This window comes from Rhipicephalus microplus, chromosome X (assembly GCF_043290135.1).
Source record: "Rhipicephalus microplus isolate Deutch F79 chromosome X, USDA_Rmic, whole genome shotgun sequence".
NCBI classification, from domain to species: Eukaryota; Metazoa; Arthropoda; class Arachnida; order Ixodida; family Ixodidae; genus Rhipicephalus; species Rhipicephalus microplus.
Genome location: NC_134710.1, coordinates 21,005,599 through 21,027,696, shown reverse-complemented (window position 1 = coordinate 21,027,696; position 22,098 = coordinate 21,005,599). Strand labels below are relative to the sequence as shown.

Here is a 22,098-nt window from a genome sequence, read left to right as displayed (position 1 = left end):
TACTTTCAAAACACCTTTATGAGTGTGTCTGCCCAGCCCTGATTTATGCGCATGGACATGCCCCATTGTCTCAGAGCTACACAAGAACAGCATTCGTAATTGTGGCTCTTGTCAAAAACAACTTCCTCTGCTCCTATGGTATTTTATGGGACACTTACAAGGAAGAAGCAAACACGAGAATTCATTCGTCTGTGTTTTCACGTATCTGCGCTTGGACAGAGAGCGAAAAACTCTGCCCCGAACGATCTAGAGGTCTGGGTGTCTGTTCGCATATGTAGTTTTTGAAGAATGCCTCTGCCTTAATTAAAATGGTTTGATCTATTCTTTCATTTATTTGACTGTCACTATCTTTTTTTTTTGCGTGCGCGGCATCGGCTGTGCAGGGCCGCATTCACTCTGTCTGACTAGCCACGCGCGGTTCCATAAACCTACTCACTGGCAGGCGTGTCCTTAAAATCTCAAGTCTTGAAGCTTTAGGCAACCATGGGTCTATCATCAAGGTTAAACGTATCACACTCGTCGTTTCAAAGTGTGGTAAACAAGCACCCACTGCAGCGTGCTTCAGGAGAAAGGCGCCGCAGCGCCGCCTAGTGGTTTCCGTATAAACGGCCTCATCGGGAGGACCACCCTCGTCCCACTACCTCTATCTAGTTTACTAAAGCGCTGCCGAGAAGAAGGCCGTGGTGCTTCGGTGCGGTGGTGCCATCTATTTTGCATAGATAAACTAGCTGTGGAAAATGGTCTATAACATGATAGCAGCCTAGTTCTTTAATTGATCTTTTTTGATGCGTGTGCTTTCTATTATTCCCAATTATGTGCCACTATTGATTTATTGGATTCTTGTTTATTACAGGACCAGTATTTGGTAGTAAAGATCAATTTTCTGGTCTGGGAATATTTTTTGACACATATGCCAACCAAAATGGCCCACATAATGTAAGCATTCTTCTGTGAATGTTTGTGAGAGTGCATTTTGTAAGACTATGTTTAGAGTGATCATGATGTATTGTTCACATGCATGGTAGACGGTTGAACTGAGCTTCTCTTACACAAAGCATTTTGCACAAATGCCTTCTTCAGAGATTACTGGAGACGTACTTATTAGCTGTGGTCCCATCGAAGCTATGTGTATTCCAATGGGCAAAAATGCCCTGTGATTCGAACGCGGAAGTATTGCAGTGGTTAATTCGAACATACCGTGCTCCAAAATGCTCTCAGCACCACGCCCGAAGCTACGGTGTGTTGGTTCTCTCTCAAATGCCGATCTGCTTCTCTCCGTGTGAAGACGCTCCTTTTTTCTCGTCATGTGCTGGCCACGCTCCGGCTGTGGTGCAGAGGGTAGAAGGGAAGATGCAGTCGTTACCGGCAGCAGTCATCTCAAAAGAGTGTTGGCGCTGGACATTGCCGCATGCAACTTTTCTTGCCAGGAGAATGCTGAAGCCGTAGTAGAAATGCTTTGCAAACTGCGTGCGAAATTGATTGACTCGTTGCAAGGCAAACGTGTGCAGACGTGCATCACCGATTACTTCAATTAATGACGGATGTCCTGTGATTTGTGAATAAATGTAAGCCTTCTGAAACTTCCCCCTCGTGTGTTGGCTCAATGCACATGCGCTGCTGCATGGTGAGCCCTCCGTTCATTTAGCTTTCATTATTTCCAACTTCTTTCAATTCGAATTTTTGGGCCCCTTCGAGTTCGAATTATCGAGATTCAACTGTATGTATGGGGCACTAAAGGGAAACAATAAATAAGTTTAATTTAGTAATTTGTACTCTGGTAACTCTATTGTCCTCAATTTAAAATAGGTTTATAAGTAAAGAGAAAATCAAGGTCAGAGCTTAATTTCTAATATCCGCTCTGAAATCAACGCTCATGATGTCCCAGATATCGAAGTGTATTTGTTGTATTTTTGCAACATTGGCATCACAAAATTTTCTGCAACTTAGTATGGTAACTCCATGAGTCCTCGGAAGACGATGTACAGTGCCATCTACTGTTAGGGCGAACACGGCTCAGCCTGGAAGTGCTCTGCACAGCGCCAGTGGGCCGGTGTGGCCATGCATCGAATCGTAGTGCCGCATGCGCACATGGACACACGACGAATGCTTTACGTCGTCTGCTATATTGCTTGAGCGCACCATTCTGTAGTAGCCATGGTATTAGTCAAGCGCCAGTCTCGCTTGCTTAAATGGCATTCTTGTGTGTGCCTGTGCCGCTTCGATTCAGTGAGCTACTTTGGCACTCCGCAGAGTTCTGCCACACTAAGCCGTGTTCACCATAACAGTGGATGGCACTGTACTTTATTTTTACTAATTAGAAACTATATATAAAACCCAGTAGATGCTGTCAAAACCCATGATGTCAGAATGTTTGGTACAGGAATTTCAAGGTGATGTCCCCACTCGCTTTTTTTTTCATGTTTTCTCGCTAACTAAGCATCTTGTGGCAAGTATGATGATTTTCGAATTGTGGAATCGTGAAGGAGTAATTTACTAATTATTAAACTCCCGCTAATATGAACTCTGTTAAGATGAACTCTTGCTTAAGACAAACAACACAGGAGTGTTTGTTTGGTTTGTGGTAGACTCAATGCAAAAAAAAAAAAAATCTGCTTAAGACAAACTCTGTAACAGGCCTCTTCTGTTAAGACGAGCTATCGCAGCATCTGACTATGACAGAGATTCTGTGCAACGAACATTATAGTCTTTATGGGGGCATTCAGGAGAACAAGAGAAAGCAAAATGAAATAATAAATAAATTCATTAACTAATTTAAGAAAAAAAGCTTTCTGGTGCAAAGACCCAAAGCAAATCGAAAGCAAATTGCGACGTGGAGCTAGAAAGCGAGATAAGTGGAAAAGGAAGATCAGTGCACAAAGCTGTTCTCTTCCTCATCCCTAGCCTGTAGGTGGAAAAGGGGCAGCTTTATTAGCAAAGAAAGCAACAAAAAAACGTTCGTCCTTTCGTATTCCCCTCGCGTTCTTCAGTTCCCCTACAAGAGTACTATGGAGAACAGAAGATGACAAGAGCTTGGCTAGAGAGGAAAATGCAAGGGATGGGGGGGGGGGGGGTGGGGGGAGCCAAATTAAAGGGAAAACGGGAACAAAGATTGTCTGTGCATTATAATCACATGAAGTCGAAACCACATATGCGGCGCTAGCACTCTCATCAGAGAGTCAGATGCATTTTCATCCCCATCACTCAATGGCACTTGGTAGACGAAGAAAGTGCTGAGCAGCGCAAACGACAGGAGAGGATAGAAGAGCACTTTGTTAAAATGGTACCTGAGCTTATGTTGTGATCAATTTGCATTGTTTTGCATAATGCCTGTGTGTGTCATATGTGTTCCCAATGAAATACAGCAAATTGTGATCTGCCATTCTCATTATCAAAGTTCACGACAAAGGAAGGTCATTTTGCACACTAAATATAGCTGCATCATGTCTTTTTTGTGTGCCCAAGCCTTGTGAATGTGAGTAGCGTAAACGAAAATCGTCAGCTGCATGTCTTCAGGAAGAAAATATCCAAACCTCAAAGAAAAGCTTGCAGCCTTTTTTCATAAGCAACTTGGCATATATTGGCTTTGTCAAAGTAGCGATATCATATGCAATAGAGGCATTTGCAAAAGTGATAGCAAAGCCAATAGAACAGCCTTTTGGACGGTGAACAGCCAGAAGAATAAATTTTCCATTTTTTGAAGAAAAATTGTGCTTGTCTCTCCCTTTTTATTTTATTTTTTTCTAATTGTCAAAATTGAGTTGTACTGCAGTTTTATTATTAAAATGTCATAGCAATTTATTCTTAAGCATATTTATTATGAACTCACAAAATGAAGTACTCGTTAAATTGTTCTAAATACTCTACTTGAAAGCATAGTTTTTATATCAAGTTTAGCCTAATGAACGCTTTTCCTTGTTCCTTTCCTCCCCATTGTAAGTATACTACTTCATTCAGTGTTTTCAAGCAATATATTTGAGTCCTTCATCTTCCCATCATACCTCTCCCCCAGTGTAGGGTAGGGAACCAGATGTGCGTCTGGTTGACCTCCCTGCCTTTCATTCATTTCCTTCCTCCTTGATCATAGGAGCATTGTCAGTAATAGTATTGTAGGCATATGTCACGCACTTCATCCTCATTTGAGGAGCAGTCAGTCATCGTCTGTTTTGGCTCGTAATTATCATGGCTTTTTGGGTGTGTGCTGCTTCTCATTCGTGGGGCTTGTTCGCTCCCAAGAATGAACCAAGTCGTCATGTGCGGTTACAACCGATTCATCATATTATTTTTGCTGATATTTAGTTGAAGGGAAGTCATTCTTGCAATATTGGAAGCACCTAAAGATACTTCTTTTCTGCTCTTCTGGCCTTGAATGAAGGTTGTGTGCTTAATGTTTCATATTCTCCTGTATTCGTGTAAAGTGGCTCTCAGTGTAATACTACATGCCATGCATGCTCTTTGAAACACTACCTGTCTTAATTGGTCATTTTTGTCATACTGTGGTCACTGTAATATTACTGGTCTTGTTGCCAGATAGTGTTGATAGATAGTGCCAGATTGTTGCCAGATAGTGTTGAGGTAGTGTTGTTGACACTATCTCATTTGTATCCTTGTAAGCTTGACACCTTGGCAGACATCATTTTACATTTAGCTGGTTGACTGTTCTTTAATTTAGATTCTGATATGGTTTTTGCAATGGGGCTAATGTGCTTTTTTTTTTCTGTTGTACTGTCTGACATTTGATTATTTTACTCCTGTAGCACGGCCACCCCTATATTTCTGCAATGGTCAACAACGGATCATTGTCGTACGACCATGATCGGGATGGCACCCACACTGAACTAGCTGGTTGCGAGGCCAAGTTTAGAAATGTTGATCATGATACTCATGTTGTCATCCGCTATGAAAATGATGTCCTTACAGTAAGTGTTCCTTCAGCAACTTTTTGCTACTGCTTGTAAATTACCTTCATAGTTCAACCTGTGCTAGGTAAGGTGATACTAGATTTGTGCATTAAACAGCACAAAAGGTATGAAAGATAAGGATCAAGAACACAAACTATTAGCTGATTCAGTGTCTCTGAAAGAAGACCTCTTGATGAAATGTTGAACATGGCAAGGTTTTCAGGCATCTTGTAAATTTGCATGTAAGAGCCACAAAGACATGTAAGCTACATGAGTATTACTGAATCGAAGACAATGAGAAAAATAGAATTGGTGCTGATTGCCAATTGATAATCATCTTGGTTGCATTTGAACTAAGGGTATAAGTATACATCATAAATACCATTTTGCTCAAGCTTCATAGTGCAGGGTTATTTCATTTATTATGTACTGTGTGACATGTCCAATACATAAATTTGATTGCATATATGCATTGCAATGTATGTGTATGCAGATTACTGCTGTTTGTAAATATCCCCCCCCCTCCTACTGCAAGGCCCAGTGGCCAACATGTAGGTAAACAATTAAATTAAAAAACTGGGAGGATGCTTGAGTTTCACCTTCAAGAGTAGAATGCAATAGTAGCGTAACTGGACCCTGTTTGCCTAGCTGCTCAAGTTAGCCTGTTTCGCTTTTTGGTGGACACCTAAACTGTGCTGCAAAGAAACAAACGTATATGCGCTTTTCTAAATAGGCCAATTCAAACTATCCTGGCATGCCTGCCAGAACTACAGTTGCAAAGTGCCCACTACGACATAATTTACGTAATTTACGTGTTAGCAAGGTGCCCACTGCGTAATTATTGAGGCAACACGTAGACCTGTATAGTTTCACATGTTAAAGCTATTGTTGATAATTATAAATTATTATGCCTGTGTGCTTGGTAATGGGTAAACCTTCAAACCAACCATTTGTTGTGCAGTTCACATTTTTCAATACCTGGTGTGCCTCTGTGCTTTTGCCATGCATTATTAGATGTGTGAAAGGGGCTCTGCAACACTTTCCCAAATAGCCGTGGAATGAATTTGCTAAAGGAGTTTGTTGGCTCACGAATTGACTGTGTCAAAAATTTTTAGAATCTGTTCAGTAAAAGCGGAGGTACAAGGATATGTCGCACGCTACTATTGCTTTCCCTCTTCACTCATCCTGATGAAAGAGCTGGAAGCAAAGGAGAGAGGGATAACACGGGGGAAGAAATATGTCATGCACACCTCTTGACCTAGGGCACTTTTTTTTTTCTCCTTTTTTTTCCAACTCTCGGCTTTTCAGTGTGATTGTACGTGCATATGCGAACAGGTCACGGCTTCCTGCAGAGGCCCCAGAAACTCCCGAGGGCATCACGCTCAAATCAGTCCATGGTGTGACACTTGGGCCTATGACATAATGGTTGTTTAGTAAATAGTATCATTTTTCAAGAGAAGAGAAAGCAATTTTTAGATGACAATGAGACCCCGCCACGGTGGTCTAGTGGCTAAGGCACTCTGATGCTGACCCCCAGGTCGCGGAATCGTATCCCGGCTGCGGCGGCTGCATTTTCGATGGAGGCAGAAATGTTGTAGGCTCGTGTGCTCAGATATGGGTGCACGTTAAAGAACCCCAGGTGGTCGAAATTTTCGGAGCCCTCCACTACGGTGTCTCTCATAATCATATAATAGTCTTGAGACGCTGAACCCCACATATCAAATAAATCGGCTGACAATGAGAATTTGATGTAAATTCCAGGCTGCGTGCTACACTATATTGGCTCACGTGTTCTCAGAAGCTTTGGCTACCAGTCAGCAGCGTTTTCTGACCATGCACAAATAGTTTTGCCAGGCCCCTTTAACAGCACTCTTCGCACCACGTAACATTCATGTAGTGTTTCTTTCCAAAGAAATTTCAAGTACCTTTGTGGTAGAACACCTGCTTGCCACTTAGAAGTCCTGGGTTCAATTACGACACGAACTGAAGATTTTTGTGTCTATCTAGAATTTTCACTCACAGACAGCATTGATTTTCATTAGCAAGCAACTGCACTGATACCACCGTAACTTCTGTGAAACAACTTCATTAATGCTATCACGATAATTCATTTTAAGCCACCATGGTTGCTTAGTGTCTATGGTATTACACTTATGCTTAGCACTGGATGGGATTTCGGCTATGGTGGCCACATTTTTATGGTGGCAAAATACAAGAATGTGTTATGCAATGGAAGAACATTAAAGAGCCCCAAGTGTAAACATAGCCATGTGCTTCATGATTATATACTAGTTTAAACACATTAAACCCCAGATTGTGACTTCTCAAACATATGTGCACAGGTCACTGAATAAATTTGTTATGAAGTGCATCTTGTAAGCCACTTGAAGCTTAAAATTTGGTAAATTATGGGGTTTTCACGAGCCAAACCTAATTATACTAATTGAGGCACATTGTCATAACAAATTCTGCACAAATTCTGACCAAGTGGTACTCTTGTGTACCCAATGCATGGCTTCTATATGAGCATTTTCGCATTCAACAGAGTCAAAGTGCAGCCATTGATGCTTTGAATTGAGGTCATGCCTCCATGCTTAGTGTCGCGTAATTAAGACCTGAACCCTACACGAAGAACATCTATGTTCATTCCACTGCTTGTCTTGAACATATTCCTTGTTTTCTATCCTCTTCTTCTATGTTGCTGCTCGTACGCAATGATCAACATATTCCCAAAAGGCCAAAACTATCACTGGGCAGTGAAGTCTCGCTGACTTGCCTCCAGAATATATAATAACTGAACAAGTTGCTTTCTATGTGTTTCCAGAAGTTAGTCGCCTTGAAAGATGTGCGCAATATCGTTCCTTCCTGTATGCACTCGGAACTCTGTTCAGCTATTGTGACATTGAATATGCACTACAGTCATACATAGGCACATACTTCCTAGCTCACAGCGGCAAGGCCTTCGGCGTTCAGACTGTTACACAAGTTACCATTTCGATGCGCTTTCTGTCTATCGGATGATGCACTCTGACCAGTCTCCCCACCAAGGATCTTCCACGAACTTTCACTGGACGACTGGTTGGCTCTGAAAGACGAGTAGTAGCGGCATACTGTCAGCGTCGAGCTTTGAACCCTTCAGCAGGGCATCGTTGTGACAGGTATGACCTAGCGCGCAATGAGGCGTCAGTTGCAGCACGAAGCGTTGACGTGACAGCATCTTCGTGAATGACTGCATGATGAGGTGTATAATAGGCATCCTCTTGTGGCTGTGGTACTTCAAATTAGCTTGTCTGTTCATTGTTTAAACTCCGCTGTGCCATGGTGCCTCAACAGTTGGGAATGTTCCTTGAACCAGTCCACATGCACGTGCCTAGAGCCTTCATCTTATCTTCGATTATCGCTGGCTGAAACTTGTGGTTTCAGTGGAACCTTGTAGCATCAGTCTAACTTGATGCCGATTCAAATGCCTGAAGTTCCACCAGAGCCTGGTCCTTTCCCTCAAAAGATGATTCGATTCCGATGTCCAAACGCCACATCACATAAGTATCACAGTCGTGAAGAGCAGTGGTGGAAAACCTGCGCCATACTTTTCCAAAGGTTCTTTTTTGTCTAATTTGCGCCAATGCTGCGCCACAAGGTGGTATTGGAACCAAAAGTAATGTTGACAGCAAGCATCATGAGCGGATGTTGCGTGATGGTGGCCATCTTATGCATGTGCGCTGCTGCATTCGCGTATAGTTGCGCAGCTGCAAAAGCACGAAATTGGCTGATCAATTATTCAAACTATAACACGATTGCGGCGGTGCCTTTTCTCATAACGATTGGAAAAAAGTGAAGGCGATGTGGTGACTACTGAAAGGCGCGTCGGTATGACTTATCGCCGACAAAAAGCCTATGTGTGTAACATAGCACCGGTTTAAGCCTACTGCACGCTTTTAATAGCAGTGTTGAGGTGCCAATCGCTTTGTGTGGGACTGTGTTCAACGAGCACCGCTTTGCAGAAACGAAAGCGATTTGTTGTTACGGAGCTGAGTGTTGTCGATCGCGAGCACCGAGACAGCAAGAGTAGCACACACTTTCATGAGGCGACAGCCCAAATGCGCCTCCGTCTGTTGGCAGGACCACTAAAGCATCGCTTGCAGAAAGTGCGCATCGTCACGTTAATGCAACAAGCTTTTTGCCACATCTGTGCACAGTCTCAAGCGGAGTGGGCACAAGCGGGTCGGCATGGTTTGTACGCCAAGTAGGCAGAGCACTGCACACAAATAGTTAGTTGCGCAACGATCGGCTCCCGGCGACCGTACCGCGTCTAAAAGTGACTGTGTCATTCTTCGCTAAGTAGCAAATCGTGGTACACTTTTATCGTGGACATCAGATTATGTTCGTACATCGCTATGTTAGTCGCTGCCTGTCCTGGAGTCCACAGTAGTTTCGAAATGCTTTTCGGTGTCATCACTGCATGCCATTGGACGACAATCGTGTGAAAACGCCAGCCATTCCTGAACATTGGCAAGAATAAAGAAATGGCTTCATGTTGGGCACTCTAGACAATATTTGCTGTGGCACTGTGTTTATTCTTTCTTTAGTGGTGAGCGCACATATAGAAATGCGAATTGGTACTTGGTCATAGGCGTGTAAACAGGGCCAGGAGGGTCGAGCGGGGGGCGCAAAGCTAGCTGCATGCATTGAGGGGGGGCACTGCAACAAACCTTTGTCCCCCCCTCCATGAAGGGGAACCCTGCACATGCTTATGTACTAGGTAGTTAATGCATACTCTGTTTAGTGTATAGTTACCTGGTTCTCGGCATATATTTACATATTAATGAGGTTTTACTTTAACGAGCTTTGAATGCTTGTGTGTGTGTATGTGCACACTGCTATGAACTTCGTGCTGCAGCTAGCGTGCTGTGATATTTTTCACTATGGGCTAAATTTACACGGCGCCAACCAAGGTAAAAAATATATGCAAAAAATTCTTCACTATCTAGTGTCACCGCTTCTGTACATAATCCTAATTTTCATAGGCACAGAGTTTGCATATTCCCGAAGGGGGTAGGGTGCCCAACTTGCTCTTCCACATTCTGCTTCTCTCATTGAGAGAGATTTAACAGAAGCAAGAAGCATCAAGAAAACAATAAACAGTTGTCTCTTACATAATATAAAAGTGTAATATTCTTGATGCATACATCCTATACTTATTATGCACAAGAGCCGTGCAAGTGTTGCAATTTTGTCATCTTGTATCTTCATCGTGCGACTTGTCATTGTGCGCCAGACTCCGGCTTGTCACTGACCGATGATCCGAATTTTAAAGGCCTGAAAGGAAAAGGTGTGGCATAAACAGTACCCTGTGAAATAGCTGCAAGACCAACAGTCTATTGGCAGTGGATGAAAGCGTAAGCCAGGCTCTTAAATAATATCCCGGGCCATCACTAGGGGGGCTTTGCCCCCACATGAAACTGCCCAGAGGGGGCCCGACCCTCCCCGTACTCTCTGCCTATGCTACTTTTTTGTTTATTTTTCGTGCTTATTTTGTGCACTTGCTGCTTCTGTATAAATGATTATGTAAACTGAGAGAACATTAAACTAATGGAGACGGAAATGCTGTAGGCCCGTGTGCTCAGATTTGGGTACACATTTAGAAACCCCAGGTGGTCGAAATTTCCGGAGTCCTCCACTACGCTGTCTCTCATAATCATATGGTGATTTTGGGACGTTAATTCCACATATCAATCAATTGAACATCAAACTAAATTAAAGCTAAATTTTCTTTTTCTGTGTGTGTCATGGAAAGCCCGTGCGTGCTCCAAACATGAAGATAGTTGCTCCAAAAGCAGATTTTGCCTGCTCCAATGGCTGCTCCAAAATGCTAGAAAGCATTCCAACTACTGGAACGGAAGTTGTGCTACAACTTACAAATAAAGCGCTAGTACGTGAATTTGCTGCTGCTTCTATCATTCCCTGAACTGTCCATCCAAGCTTAAGGCAGCCAGATCACTGAACAAGCGATCTGTCCTTCCAGTTGCTACCTTCCTGTAGACGTCGGACCCAAGTAGCACACCTATTTCTTGTGGGTGCCATGTGTCAGGATGACAGTTGTCTGCGATGTCGAAGTTCTTCTCGCACAGGTGTCCCAAAACTGTACTGGTGATCGGTGGGCTTTTGGTCGTACACACTTCAGGTACCTCCAAGGCCTCCACGGTTGCGACTGTATTGCTACATTGGCCTTGAAGAGTCAAAGCTACCCTTCGAGTGGGCATTACTTTGCAGGGCTTCGAGTAGTCGAACATAACCAAAGAAAGTTCCGCGGTTCCGATGATCGGGCTGTTGAAAAGAATGCTGTCCTGTTTGCAATAGGACAGCATCGCTCCTGCTCAGGGCACTTGAGGCAGATGTCACTATAGGCGTGTTCGTGGCTCGACTCGTGATACGAGGCTCGTCCTGATTCACAGTCATCGTGTTGGTACGAGTTGGTGTAGCATTTGGTATCGTACCCTCTTACCTTGCAGTACTCTGCTCTATCCCTTTGCTGACAATCTTTCGGAGGAAGAACCGCGCTCGGGACTCGGCGTAAGATACTTTTTGATCATACTCTTCCATGGCCTCGAGCTCGTAAGCATAGTCGTCAGTTGCGTCAAAGATTTTTTTGTTGAGGTTGACAAGTTCGACGTTCTCCCGGGTTTCGGCACCAGAAAGAATGTCACGTAATTAAGATCCGAGCCCTAGACCAAGACCATCCATGTTTATTCCACTGTTTATGCCGAACTTCTTCCTTCTCTTTTGTCGTCTTTTTCTATGTTGCCGCTCGTACACAATCATCGGCAACACTTAGCACACTATGCCATAGCTGCTAAGTCGCTACGCAAATCTTAAATAGCTTGAGCAAAAGATTTCTTTGCAACAAAATCGCAAGTGGTGCAGACAAATGCTGACTGTACATGTAATTTTTTTTCCCTGGAAGTAGGGTTGTTCGTATTCATATATCTGAATAATCCTCAAGTTGGAGTGGCTGCTTAATAGCCAAGTCAGCCAACCGCCGATTATTTCTACTTAAAGGGTCAGAATCAATCAGCCTTTTTAAATGCATGTTGTTGGTCAGTTACATGTTTGCAAATATTCTCAACTAATTTGGTTGTATAAACCCTTATCGGCTGTGGTATTTTGTTTGTTGGTAACAACTTTATTGGAAGTCCGGCAGAGCTTTCGCCGACCAGGCCTTAGGTCTCCCGCGTGGGGACGTCAAGACCTTGCCTGACCGCCATCTCGCGGGCCTGCTGGACGGCCCAGAGTTGGTCACCGAGGCTGGGGCTGCACAGGGCAGCGGCCAACCGCCGCGGAAGGGTTCCGGATTTAGCACCTTGCGGATTTCTGGTGCAGTCCCAGAGCATGTGTTATAGAAAGAAAGATATTTTGTTTTTAATTGGCAGGTATTTTGTTTTGTCAATTCAGGTTTTGTGGTCCTTTTTAAGCAGTGCTGGACAGCTTGTCTGGGTATCAGTTTACGACTTTATCTGCATCCTTCAATGAGCCTCAAAGGCTTGGTTTAGTGTACAGATAGTGATTTAATTCTGTGCAAAATCCTCTATACATTGAGGTGATGAATATTAGACACTAATACAATGTGGTAAAAGCCGGACCTCCATGTTGTTACTTGAAATCTAGTTTTGGGAGTTTAGTCATGCACATATTACTAGTTTTTGAGGTCGACCATCACAATGGCACCAACAGTCTGAGCATAAGCATAACAAATGGAGTACAGAAGCGAACGACATAGCTTTCCTATGATTTTGCAGTAGAAGAAAAGTTAAATAGTATATGTTTTTGTGAATGTTCACTAGTATATAATCTCTTGTATCCACAAAACCTGCAATGAATTCATCTAGTTTTCTTTTGTTCACGGCTGTAGGTGGCAACAGACATAGAAGGAAAAAATGCTTGGAAGGAGTGCTTTACGGTGAAGGGTGTTCAACTGCCAACGCATTATTATTTTGGGGCTTCTGCAGTCACTGGCGATCTTTCAGGTGATGTTCCCTTCACTGCTCAGTAATGCTCATCTAGAGCTATGGTATTTTTCCGTATAATGCATGACAATGCCACCATGGTTTGTCCGTCCACTCTCGTGAACGCAAAACATGCCATGGTTTGGAAAAAAAGCTAATTATATTCAAAAGGGGCTCCTTACATATTAGAATGCTTCTGCTGCGAGCTGCATTATAGAACAGACACTTAAGAAGATAATCTTAGATAATGAAAGAATGCATCCTCCAGTGGTGTATGATGCTATGTCATATTAGAAAGCATTACACCAGGTAAATTTCTGAAATTTTGTTGTGTTATTAGCATCTCAAGCATTGGACGCATATCTTGTTCTCATATCGTGAGTTTTCGTCCTGCACTTCCGACTCTGTGAAGTTATGCCAAACATTGGCCGATAAAAGAAAACAAACTAGGGTTGTGCAAATAGTGAAATTTTTTCTTGAATGGAATTCAAATTGAATGGTGCCCAATAGTGACCAAAAATATTAAATATCAAATACCAAACTTTTTATTGAAATTGAAAGAACAAAGAAGTTACGTCTGCCAACGTCCTCGAGCACATAATGCAGTCATTGACTTCTACCGAAAGAGTACAAATTGTCATGCCTAAATAGAAGCTCAAAGAATCATTCTTTCTTGGGACAAGGGAAGTGTCTTTTTTTTTTTTTTTAATTCTTGGCTATATCAGGCCTGAGCTCAATGTGCGGCTTATTTTTGAACACTAGCAGTTTAACAGTTTGAACTGTTTCCTGGCCTTTTTTTTCTGAAGCTATAACTTGTCAATGGCTTCGAGCATAGAATCTGATTTTAAAGTTGCCACGTCGGTTGAAGAGTTCGTAAGGATGTGTCGACCAGTATCTGCAGCCTGTGACTAATCGAATGAACTTGTGCAGAAAATAATTTAAACATCGGATCACAGAGTGTAGTAAACAGTTCTTTTTGTTCTCACTCTTGTGTGTGAAGCCAATCGTAAAGGGTATCACGGGCAAAAGTCATAGCGGCGCTTGCAGCGTACCCGACCGAACTACGGAAGAAGTCGGTGTCTTCGTTTAGAAAGCGAAGTTGTTAAGGGCTTGAGAGTTTTCATTCTTTTTTAATGTTCATTTTAATGTGCAGAAATTACAAATATCCTGTAAAATAGACATGCGCTCATTTTTTAATGAGAATATGGAACAAAGTTTTTACAAAATGCCTGCTTTAACAACATTTGAATTAGTTCTAGCCATTCCCCCAACCAATTTGCACCATTGGTCTTTGTCGCATCTTAGGTATTCGTGCTGTCAAATTATTCTTAACTTCATATACCACCTATTCAAAAATTTGAATACTTGTTATATGAAAGGTGAATCGAAATATTCGATTCGACTTCAAACACCAACTAAAAAAACATTAAAAAGAGTCTAGGCTTTTGATAATTCTACAAATAGAGCCGACATGCACTAATATTGCTTAGCTGAGGAAGGATAATTTCTGCATGAAGAAGCTAGTGCTGCCCAGTATGCAACTTGAGAAACGTGTATATTATTTTAGGGTTCTGCAATACTTTTCAACCAGTATAAAGTAAATAATCCTGCTCAGTTGCTGACAACATCCCAGACCGATATAGCCTTACTTGCTGCAGAAAGCCCCCAGTCTTTGGTAAAAAAAAGACTGCTCTTTCTTTCAACTTCCTGCAAGCCTTTCTTTATAGTTCTCTACACTTTTAAACACAATAGCTGTTAGCCTGATTTTTGTAGGCATGTCTGGCAGTAGTAGTAGAAGGCCATGTTATCTTTCACATAATATGGTGGTGTCATCTGGTGGCATGAAATTGTACTATTGGGGCTATACTATGATTATGGTCACCAGATTAAGCTGCACAAGGTGTAGACCTGTAGCGTGCGCTAATAGCAGCTGGAGTGGGCTGATTCTTTTGACTGTCACGATGGTGCCACCGGTCAAGGACAGTGAGAAGTGTCAGGGTACCGCACGTGTTTCATGCTCACAGGCTCGTAGTACTGCGAGCCGTCTCTACTAATTCGATACATGCTGGGTGCTTTGTACTGCTGGACATTTTTTCCAATGGTGCATGGCTTCTCTTTTATGCGTGTACCAAAGTGGCTTTAAGCATGCCCATGTCAGATATGCTCAACTTTTTTTTTTTCTGGACCCTGGTCCACTGTCTTGCCATGAATATCCTGATTTTATTAGTCCCTAGGTTGGCACATGTGCAGGCTGCTGCTCTTGATTGCAAATGTGTGTGTTTAAAATTAAGATCAGGCAACTGTTGTGGGATGAAAAAGCTCTTTAAGCTTCTCATTTTTTTCCCTCATGTCACAGTATACAATTTTTTTTCACTTATTTCCTTTGTGGTCCATGCTTATCTGTTTAAGTGCTATGTAAACACTGTGGCTGTTTACTTGTGCCTTTTCTTTGTACTTTGAAACCAGGCACACACATGTACACTTGTGTGTCTGGCCTACGTACATTCCATGTTGCACAAGTTATTCTTTTTTGTCACAATGCACCAACTCACCCAAGTTCTTTAAATATGAACTTTTAGCTCATTGTTGTGGTAAATAGATTAGTCCTCCTTGCTGACTGTGAAGTTATTGACCTTTGCAGATAACCATGATATCATTTCTATGAAGCTCTACGAGATTGACATTCCGAATGAGGTATGCATTTACTTCCCCCTACATATGAAATATAACCTTTTGCTTCACCGACTTTAAACTTCACAGCTTTTCATTTTTCTTTTCATTTAGAAACAGAGTGAAACTGAAGATAGGTCGAAGATTGTGCCTGCTGCATCATATTTTTCTCCGCCCAGAGGTATGGTGCACTTTATATTTCTGTGCAGGCAAGGGGGTCAGTGCACTTTGCCATGCCTTCTCCCGTTATACAGGGTGCCTCAGCTATCTTTAGCCAGAGTTTAAAAATGTGCCGACACACAAATGCGATGCGATCAAGTGCATGTTGCTGACCATTGCGTGGAGTTAGACAATTTTTTGTGTTCTAAAATTTTTTTCATTATATATGTTTAATTAACTAACGTTTGAAAGAGCAAAGATGGATATGAAATTTCAATGATAAGGTTGATCGGTTTGTAAATTGTTCAATTAGACAGTTTTAAACTTTATATCTGCTAATTATTAGTGTTTTTCTGCCAACTACAAATGCCTGCGAAATGAAAGAAAAAAAAAAAGCCACGTGACAAACCCACTGGCGCGGCCACAAGCGCTGAGATTCCAGTGCTGTTGATGTTCCGCGTACAAACGATACACTTCCCTCCCACCGGTTCATGACAGCAATAAGCAGTCTCAGTGGTTATCGCTTTTGTGGCAAATAGCCAAACGTGTTCATCGCAAAGCCACCACCATCGTTGCGGCCCTGTCGAGACAGCACAATCGGGCAAATGCTATGGTCATTCGTACGCGAAGTGTTAGGGAGCACTAGAATCATCGCATGCAGTGGTGCGTGAGCGGCTTTGTCACGTGGTATTTTTTTGTATTTTGCAGGCATTTGTAGTTAGTAGAAAACACTAATAATTAACAGATATAAAGTTTGAAATCGTCTAATCAGACGTTTTACAAACCAATATACAACTTTCTCATTAAACTTTCTCAACTGCTCTTAAACTCAACTTTCTCAAGATTGCTCCGCCTAGTGTTAAACTCCTCTCCTACTTTTCCTTAATTAGGCCTAAACTTGAGTACGCCTCCATAGTTTGGGATCCCCACATAAAAATTAACGTCCAAAACAAAACCTAGAAAGAATTCAAAGAAAAGCAGTACGATTCACATATAGTAAATTTATGTCAACCGACTCCCCCACTGCATTACTAACAGCAAATGGTATAGAACTATTACAAATTCGAAGAACAAAAAGTCGGCTACAGTTTCTTTCAGACATAGTGAACCACAGGCTACCCTTAGACACCGCAGTATACGTATCCCCCTTGTTAAGCAGACCCACTCGACACCACTATACTCATTCCCTAACGCCAATCTTCGCAAGGACTGATACTTATCGGTACTCCTTCTTCCCACAAACAATAAATGATTGGAATAAACTAATCGAAGCATTTCCTCAACGCCCTTGACCATTTGTGTAAATACTCTTCTTCCATGACTTCCTTGAATGGTATTATCACCTTGTTGTTCAACTGTTACTTTTTTTTTAAAGCCATAACCCCTCTGTCTTATAGCAAAGAAATTGTGTAAAACACGCTTTGCAACCTTGTTTCATTCTGTTATTTAGTGTGTTTCATGTATGCTCACCCTGCTTGGACTTTTTGTCTGCAGTATTCTATAAATAAATAAATACATCTTGGTTCCTTCAAAGGTCACTTAAATAAACATATCTAATTAAATATTAAGGCAATGGTCAACAACATGATAGCTGGGGCATCCTGTATATTCTTATACACATGCTACAAAGTCAAAACCAGCATGTGGTTAATGTGTATGGCATATTGGGATACATTGGCGTCCGAGCTCTCTCCCCTAGGTGTATTGGTGTGTGAAAATGTCTGTTGTTTATTGCAAGAATGTTACCTTGACTACTGTACATTCTTGTTAATTGATCCTTGTCTTCATAGCAGAACTTGTAATATGATGAAATGCTAGAACTGAATAAACCAACTATGACACAAAAATATTAATCAGGTTCAGTTATTTTTAAGGCTAGAAAAACAAACGGTGCTGCTGATGCAATTCTCTCTCTGTGTCTGTATGCAGACCACGTGGATGACCCACCACCTGCCCTGTCTGGAACCAAGCTCTTCCTCATCGTCCTGTGTGCTATCCTTGGGCTTGTCTTGTGTATCATAGTAGGCTTTGTGCTTTTCCAAAAACAACAGGAAACATCCAGAAAAAGGTTCTACTGATAGCAAAGTTTGCTGCCAATATGAAGTTCATTTGGGGGAAAGGATCATCAGAGCAGAAGCCTCATCATTCATTTTGTTCTACAGTGGCATCCATTTCTTATTACTTTTACACGTCATGATGCCAACCTTGAGGATGTCTTCATTGCTTTCATGAGTGATTGCAAGACTGTGGGTGTGAATGGGAAAATGCTGCACTACTGCTGCTTTGTATAAAGCGGTCGTAATTTACTGAATGTATTGGCATTCAGTGTAAGCTAAGTTGAGTTTTGCTCATCGCATAAAACTGCTGTGTCTTTCTACAATAAAGAACGTATGGGCATTGTTACAGGCATGATCTGCGTTTTTCATGAGGATGTGAATAAAATCTGGAACTTTTATTCTTCTGGCTCTGTAGTTTACATCAACACTGCATCCGGTGAAGCTGTTCTTTAACAACTTCCACATTCTGGGCGCTGGAAGAGGGAAGAGAGTGAATATGCGCATGAGCTGCACACTACCATGACCGTACCATTTCTGTATGGCATCTGCCCTGCAAAGAAAAACAAAATACTTTAGCATGCTAGAATCTCAATAGCTCGTGCTTGATAACATAGCTGGGCAATACCATAAGAATACGAGTGCCTACGACGTAAACATTGGTACTTACTGGAGTTGCAATGTGGTGACGAGGTTCTGCATTTTGCACAGATTCTTGAAATAAATGAACAGGTGAGTTACGAGCGAAACAGCCAAAGCGTTCGGCTTACCACTTCCGAGTTGTGCAAAGCGTGCTCTTGTAATGCGAAATTCCTGGCAGTGTGCATTAGCGTCTGCAAGAAACAAAGCACTAGACTTTACGACATGCACATCGAAAGTGACACACCGTCTTACCTCGCTACTTTTTGATCCTTTGACTACCTGCCTTGCCAACGACCCAACGCTGTTCACATTCACTTGTATGCGGTCACACAGGCGTTCCTTCGATTCTACGAAGAGGCTTCGGGCGCTGGATTCAGAGCTGGTCATTTTCTAAGCGATGTCGGAGAATCGGGCATCTACTTGAGCGCAACGGTGTAGTCGTACCTGGAATATATGCCGAAACTCTTAAACTAGCAGAAAAACAAAAAGGAACTGCAACAGCAGCTACAGCGGGCGACAGCATACATGGGCGTCCCGAAAGGGCGCATTGTAAATTATCCTGCCGTTTTTACTTCCATATTGATCGACTTTCATTTTTCAAAGGTTTCCTGAAGCTTAATCTTACCTTTTCTTTCTATCGTTTTGCCCCAACGCAGTCTGTTCATGTCCCTTTCCGTTGATCCCGCTTTGAAAACTAACGCAATCAAAAACGGCGAAGTGGTAGGTGTTCTCTGCTGATTGTGTGTCTGGCGCTCTGTTGAAGTCTGAAAAGTAGCCGTAGACATCATCATCATCATCATTCTACGCTCAATTGTTCAATTTAGAAGCATAAGCCCCACTCGACAAATGCATAACAAATATAATAAACTTATCGACGAATACATCACGGTGAAATTATTTCATATTGGGAAAGCTTTTGTGCATGTGCTTTTGCCGAGAATTCGTCAAGCGCACAATCTTTACGACAGCTTTGACAATTTTACAGTCTTTACGGTCAACCACGGTGCGGGGAATAGCCAACAACAAAATCGACGTATTTTACGGCAATAAGCCAACTAAACAGCCGCACTGGTAGGTGTTCTGTGGCCGCACGCACCGGTAGTTGCTTTTATGTGCAGTGTAACTGCGTCGTCTTCTGGAACGTCTTAAAATTTTTTGTATCAAGTAATGCAGAAGCGATCAGGTTCCTAAAGTGTCATAATGAAGGGCTTTCTCGTTATTGACACATTGAACGACGTTGTTTTCAAGCAACTGGACAGCGATCTTTTGAAGCACATAATAGAAGTTTCTACACGCAACGGTCTACTCACCGAGGGAGCTTTTGAGCATGTACGTAGCCCGCCGTATGAATTTGCTGTCTCTTGATTCACCGTGGCGAACGCGAGCGGTCGAGCCAGCCGGTTGTTAGCGGGCTCTTCAAATGACGCAGCTAGCTAGTAGGCTGCCGTCGTTCGCAGTGATGCGTGCGTCAATATTGTTGAGCCCGTGCTTTTTTGCCATGAAAGCAGCGTTGCTTGAAAGGGGCCTACGTATCCTCCCCTTTTTTTTTCCTGTTGTTGTTTTTTTCTCAATATTTTTGCGTCACGGTAGCTGACCTCCACAATGCGTCGCATTCGATGGCAAGAGGCAGTTCATGTTTCTTTTTTGTTTTGTTTTTCTCTGAACTCTTCAGGTTGCTGGTTCGTCATCAGAAATTATTACAAATGACATTCTTGTCCAGCTGTTCTCACCACTGGTGACATCCCACCGAGTCATGAAGGAGCGAATGCACAATGCATATAGCAGCATATACTGCAAAGATCAAACACTGTGTATATTCACTAAGGTGAGTAATTTGTGAAACCTAATCGAATGGCCTATTTTGGGCAAAAATAATGGCCGAGGGAGGGCAGACTACCAAATACATAGCCAGAATTTTTTTTCGGAGGGAGGTTCAACCTCATTTTATGTATGTTTGTGTGTGCATTTGTATGTGTGTGTGTACATGTACGCAAGCAAAACAGATATTTTAGGGCGCGGGGGCGTGTGAGAGGGGGGGGGGGGGGCTCGGCTACACCCATGGGAACTACTGCTATGTGCACTCCCCACTGGACATCCCTCATCTATACTAGTGTCCACAGCATTCAGGAATGTACAGCTAGGCCAGTGTCTGACAGCTATCTTCCAGTGCAATCATGTGAACAAAATAAAACAAAGTGCTATTGATCCATATTTATCGAATGAGTTGATAGCGGTCTTTGGTTGGTCTTGTCCATGTGGTTGTCTATTTTATAGTGAAAGCTGTTATCAGATCATAACACGGGTCACGTGAGCACCGTAGGTGTCCGCCGCCGCCCGTAACCCCTATCACACAAAATAAAACAAAAAAGTCAGTAAATAAAAAACACCAAGGACGCAATGAGATTCAAACCTGGGTCCCCTGCGTGCCAGCTTAGTAGTCTACCACTGAGCCGTGCCAGTGCTTGGAACTCCCTTGCAAATCGGCCCTAGGCAGGCTTGATGTCGGGAAAGGAATTGCGTTAATATGAGTAATAAAGCGCTGCAAGAAACAACCAGGTGTAGGATCATGCTAATTGTGCAACAAGGGGGTTGTTGAATACTCCAGCCCTTTACAAAAGCTTGATCTTGTTCACCTATTAACGGTGGCACATACCTATTGTGGGGATTACAAAAGCTTCTGGCATAATTCTTCATTGTCAGTCACAGCACGCAAACATTGCACAAAGTTCCTTGCAAGTGTGTAGGAGGTACCACACTTCTTCGAAGAATGGCATAGTAAATGCCTGCCTACTACACAATGATTAATGGCGTAGTGAGTACCCTGCCTTACACCCTTCTTGTAGGGGGACACAATCTCCCCAATGCTATTTACCGCATGCTTACAGGAGGTTTTCAGAAGCCTAGAATGGGAACAAATAGAGATAAGAGTTAATGGAGAGTACCTTAGTAACCTGCGCTTCGCCGATAACATTGCATTGCTGAGTAACTCAGGGGACGAATTGCAACTCATGATTACGGAGTTAGAAAAGGAGAGCAGAAAAGTAGGTCTTAAAATGAATCTGCAGAGAACGAAACTATTGTACAACAACCTCGGAAAAGAGCAGCGCTTCGAGATAGGTAATAGTGCACTTCAAGTTGTAAAAGACTATGTCTACTTAGGGCAGGTAATAACCGCGGAGCCGAATCACGAGATTGAAGTAACTAAAAGAATAAGAATGGGCTGGAGCACATTTGGCAAGCACTCTCAAATTATGACAGGTAGATTTCCACTATCCTTCAAGAGAAAGGTATATAACAGCTGTATCTTGCCGGTACTTAGCTACCGAGCAGAAACCTAAAGACTTACTAAGAGAGTTGGGCTTAAATTGTGGACGACGCAGCGAGCAATGGAAAGAAAAATGGTAGGTGTAACCTTAAGAGACAAGAAGAGAGCAGAGTGGATTAGGGAACCAACGGGGGTTAAGGATATCATAGCTGAAATCAAGAAGAAGAAATGGACATGGGCCGGGCATGTAGCGCGTAGACAGGATAACCGCTGGCCGTTAAGGGTAACTAACTGGATTCCCAGAGAAGGAAAGCGGGTTAGGGGGAGACAGAAGGTTAGGTGGGCAGGTGAGATTAAGAAGTTTGCGGGTATAAATTGGCAGCAGCAAGCACAGGACCGGGTTAACTAGC

General features: G+C 42.6%; 3 protein-coding genes across 5 annotated transcripts in view; 2 read left to right on the top strand and 1 right to left on the bottom strand.

Annotated features, from left to right (window-relative positions):
* LOC119175709 (vesicular integral-membrane protein VIP36) overlaps positions 1-18,182 on the top strand; it is a 42,018-nt gene extending 23,836 nt beyond the window's left edge. The window contains exons 4-9 of the mRNA XM_037426654.2: positions 854-936; positions 4,755-4,916; positions 12,805-12,919; positions 15,540-15,592; positions 15,683-15,749; positions 17,657-18,182. Of these exons, the coding sequence (XP_037282551.1) occupies positions 854-936; positions 4,755-4,916; positions 12,805-12,919; positions 15,540-15,592; positions 15,683-15,749; positions 17,657-17,805 (629 nt within the window). The 3' untranslated portion in view covers positions 17,806-18,182. The remainder of the gene's footprint in view (positions 1-853; positions 937-4,754; positions 4,917-12,804; positions 12,920-15,539; positions 15,593-15,682; positions 15,750-17,656) is intronic.
* BORCS7 (BLOC-1 related complex subunit 7) lies at positions 17,932-19,186 on the bottom strand. 2 transcript variants are annotated; one of them, XM_037426655.2, is made up of 6 exons: positions 19,049-19,186; positions 18,676-18,867; positions 18,552-18,614; positions 18,452-18,495; positions 18,314-18,334; positions 18,146-18,257 (listed from the first exon to the last, which is right to left on the bottom strand). In XM_037426655.2, exons 2-6 carry the CDS (start codon positions 18,808-18,810, stop codon positions 18,206-18,208), a joined length of 315 nt encoding a protein of 104 aa, XP_037282552.1. In that variant the 5' UTR covers positions 18,811-18,867; positions 19,049-19,186; the 3' UTR covers positions 18,146-18,205. The 2 variants fall into 2 exon arrangements, with proteins under 2 accessions (XP_075738053.1, XP_037282552.1); XM_075881938.1 differs by having other exon boundaries at positions 17,932-18,334.
* A 297-nt stretch (positions 19,187-19,483) lies between these two features.
* The window catches only part of HPS1 (Hermansky-Pudlak syndrome 1 protein), an 83,548-nt gene continuing 80,933 nt past the window's right edge, over positions 19,484-22,098 (top strand). For both annotated transcript variants that reach the window (XM_075881937.1, XM_037426653.2), the window contains exons 1-2: positions 19,484-19,752; positions 20,096-20,248. In XM_075881937.1, coding sequence (XP_075738052.1) covers positions 19,624-19,752; positions 20,096-20,248 — 282 coding nt within the window. In that variant the 5' untranslated portion in view covers positions 19,484-19,623. The remainder of the gene's footprint in view (positions 19,753-20,095; positions 20,249-22,098) is intronic.

What these genes read in the sequence shown, in the direction of transcription:
- BORCS7 (XM_075881938.1), bottom strand. Translation starts at nt 18,810, where the DNA reads ATGACCAGCTCTGAATCCAGCGCCCGAAGCCTCTTCGTAGAATCGAAG. An exon ending in AAGGATCAAAAAGTAGCGAG is followed by an intron (nt 18,615 to 18,675) that starts GTAAGACGGTGT and finishes TGTTTCTTGCAG; the next exon opens with ACGCTAATGCACACTGCCAG. An exon ending in CTTTGCACAACTCGGAAGTG is followed by an intron (nt 18,496 to 18,551) that starts GTAAGCCGAACG and finishes ATTTATTTCAAG; the next exon opens with AATCTGTGCAAAATGCAGAA.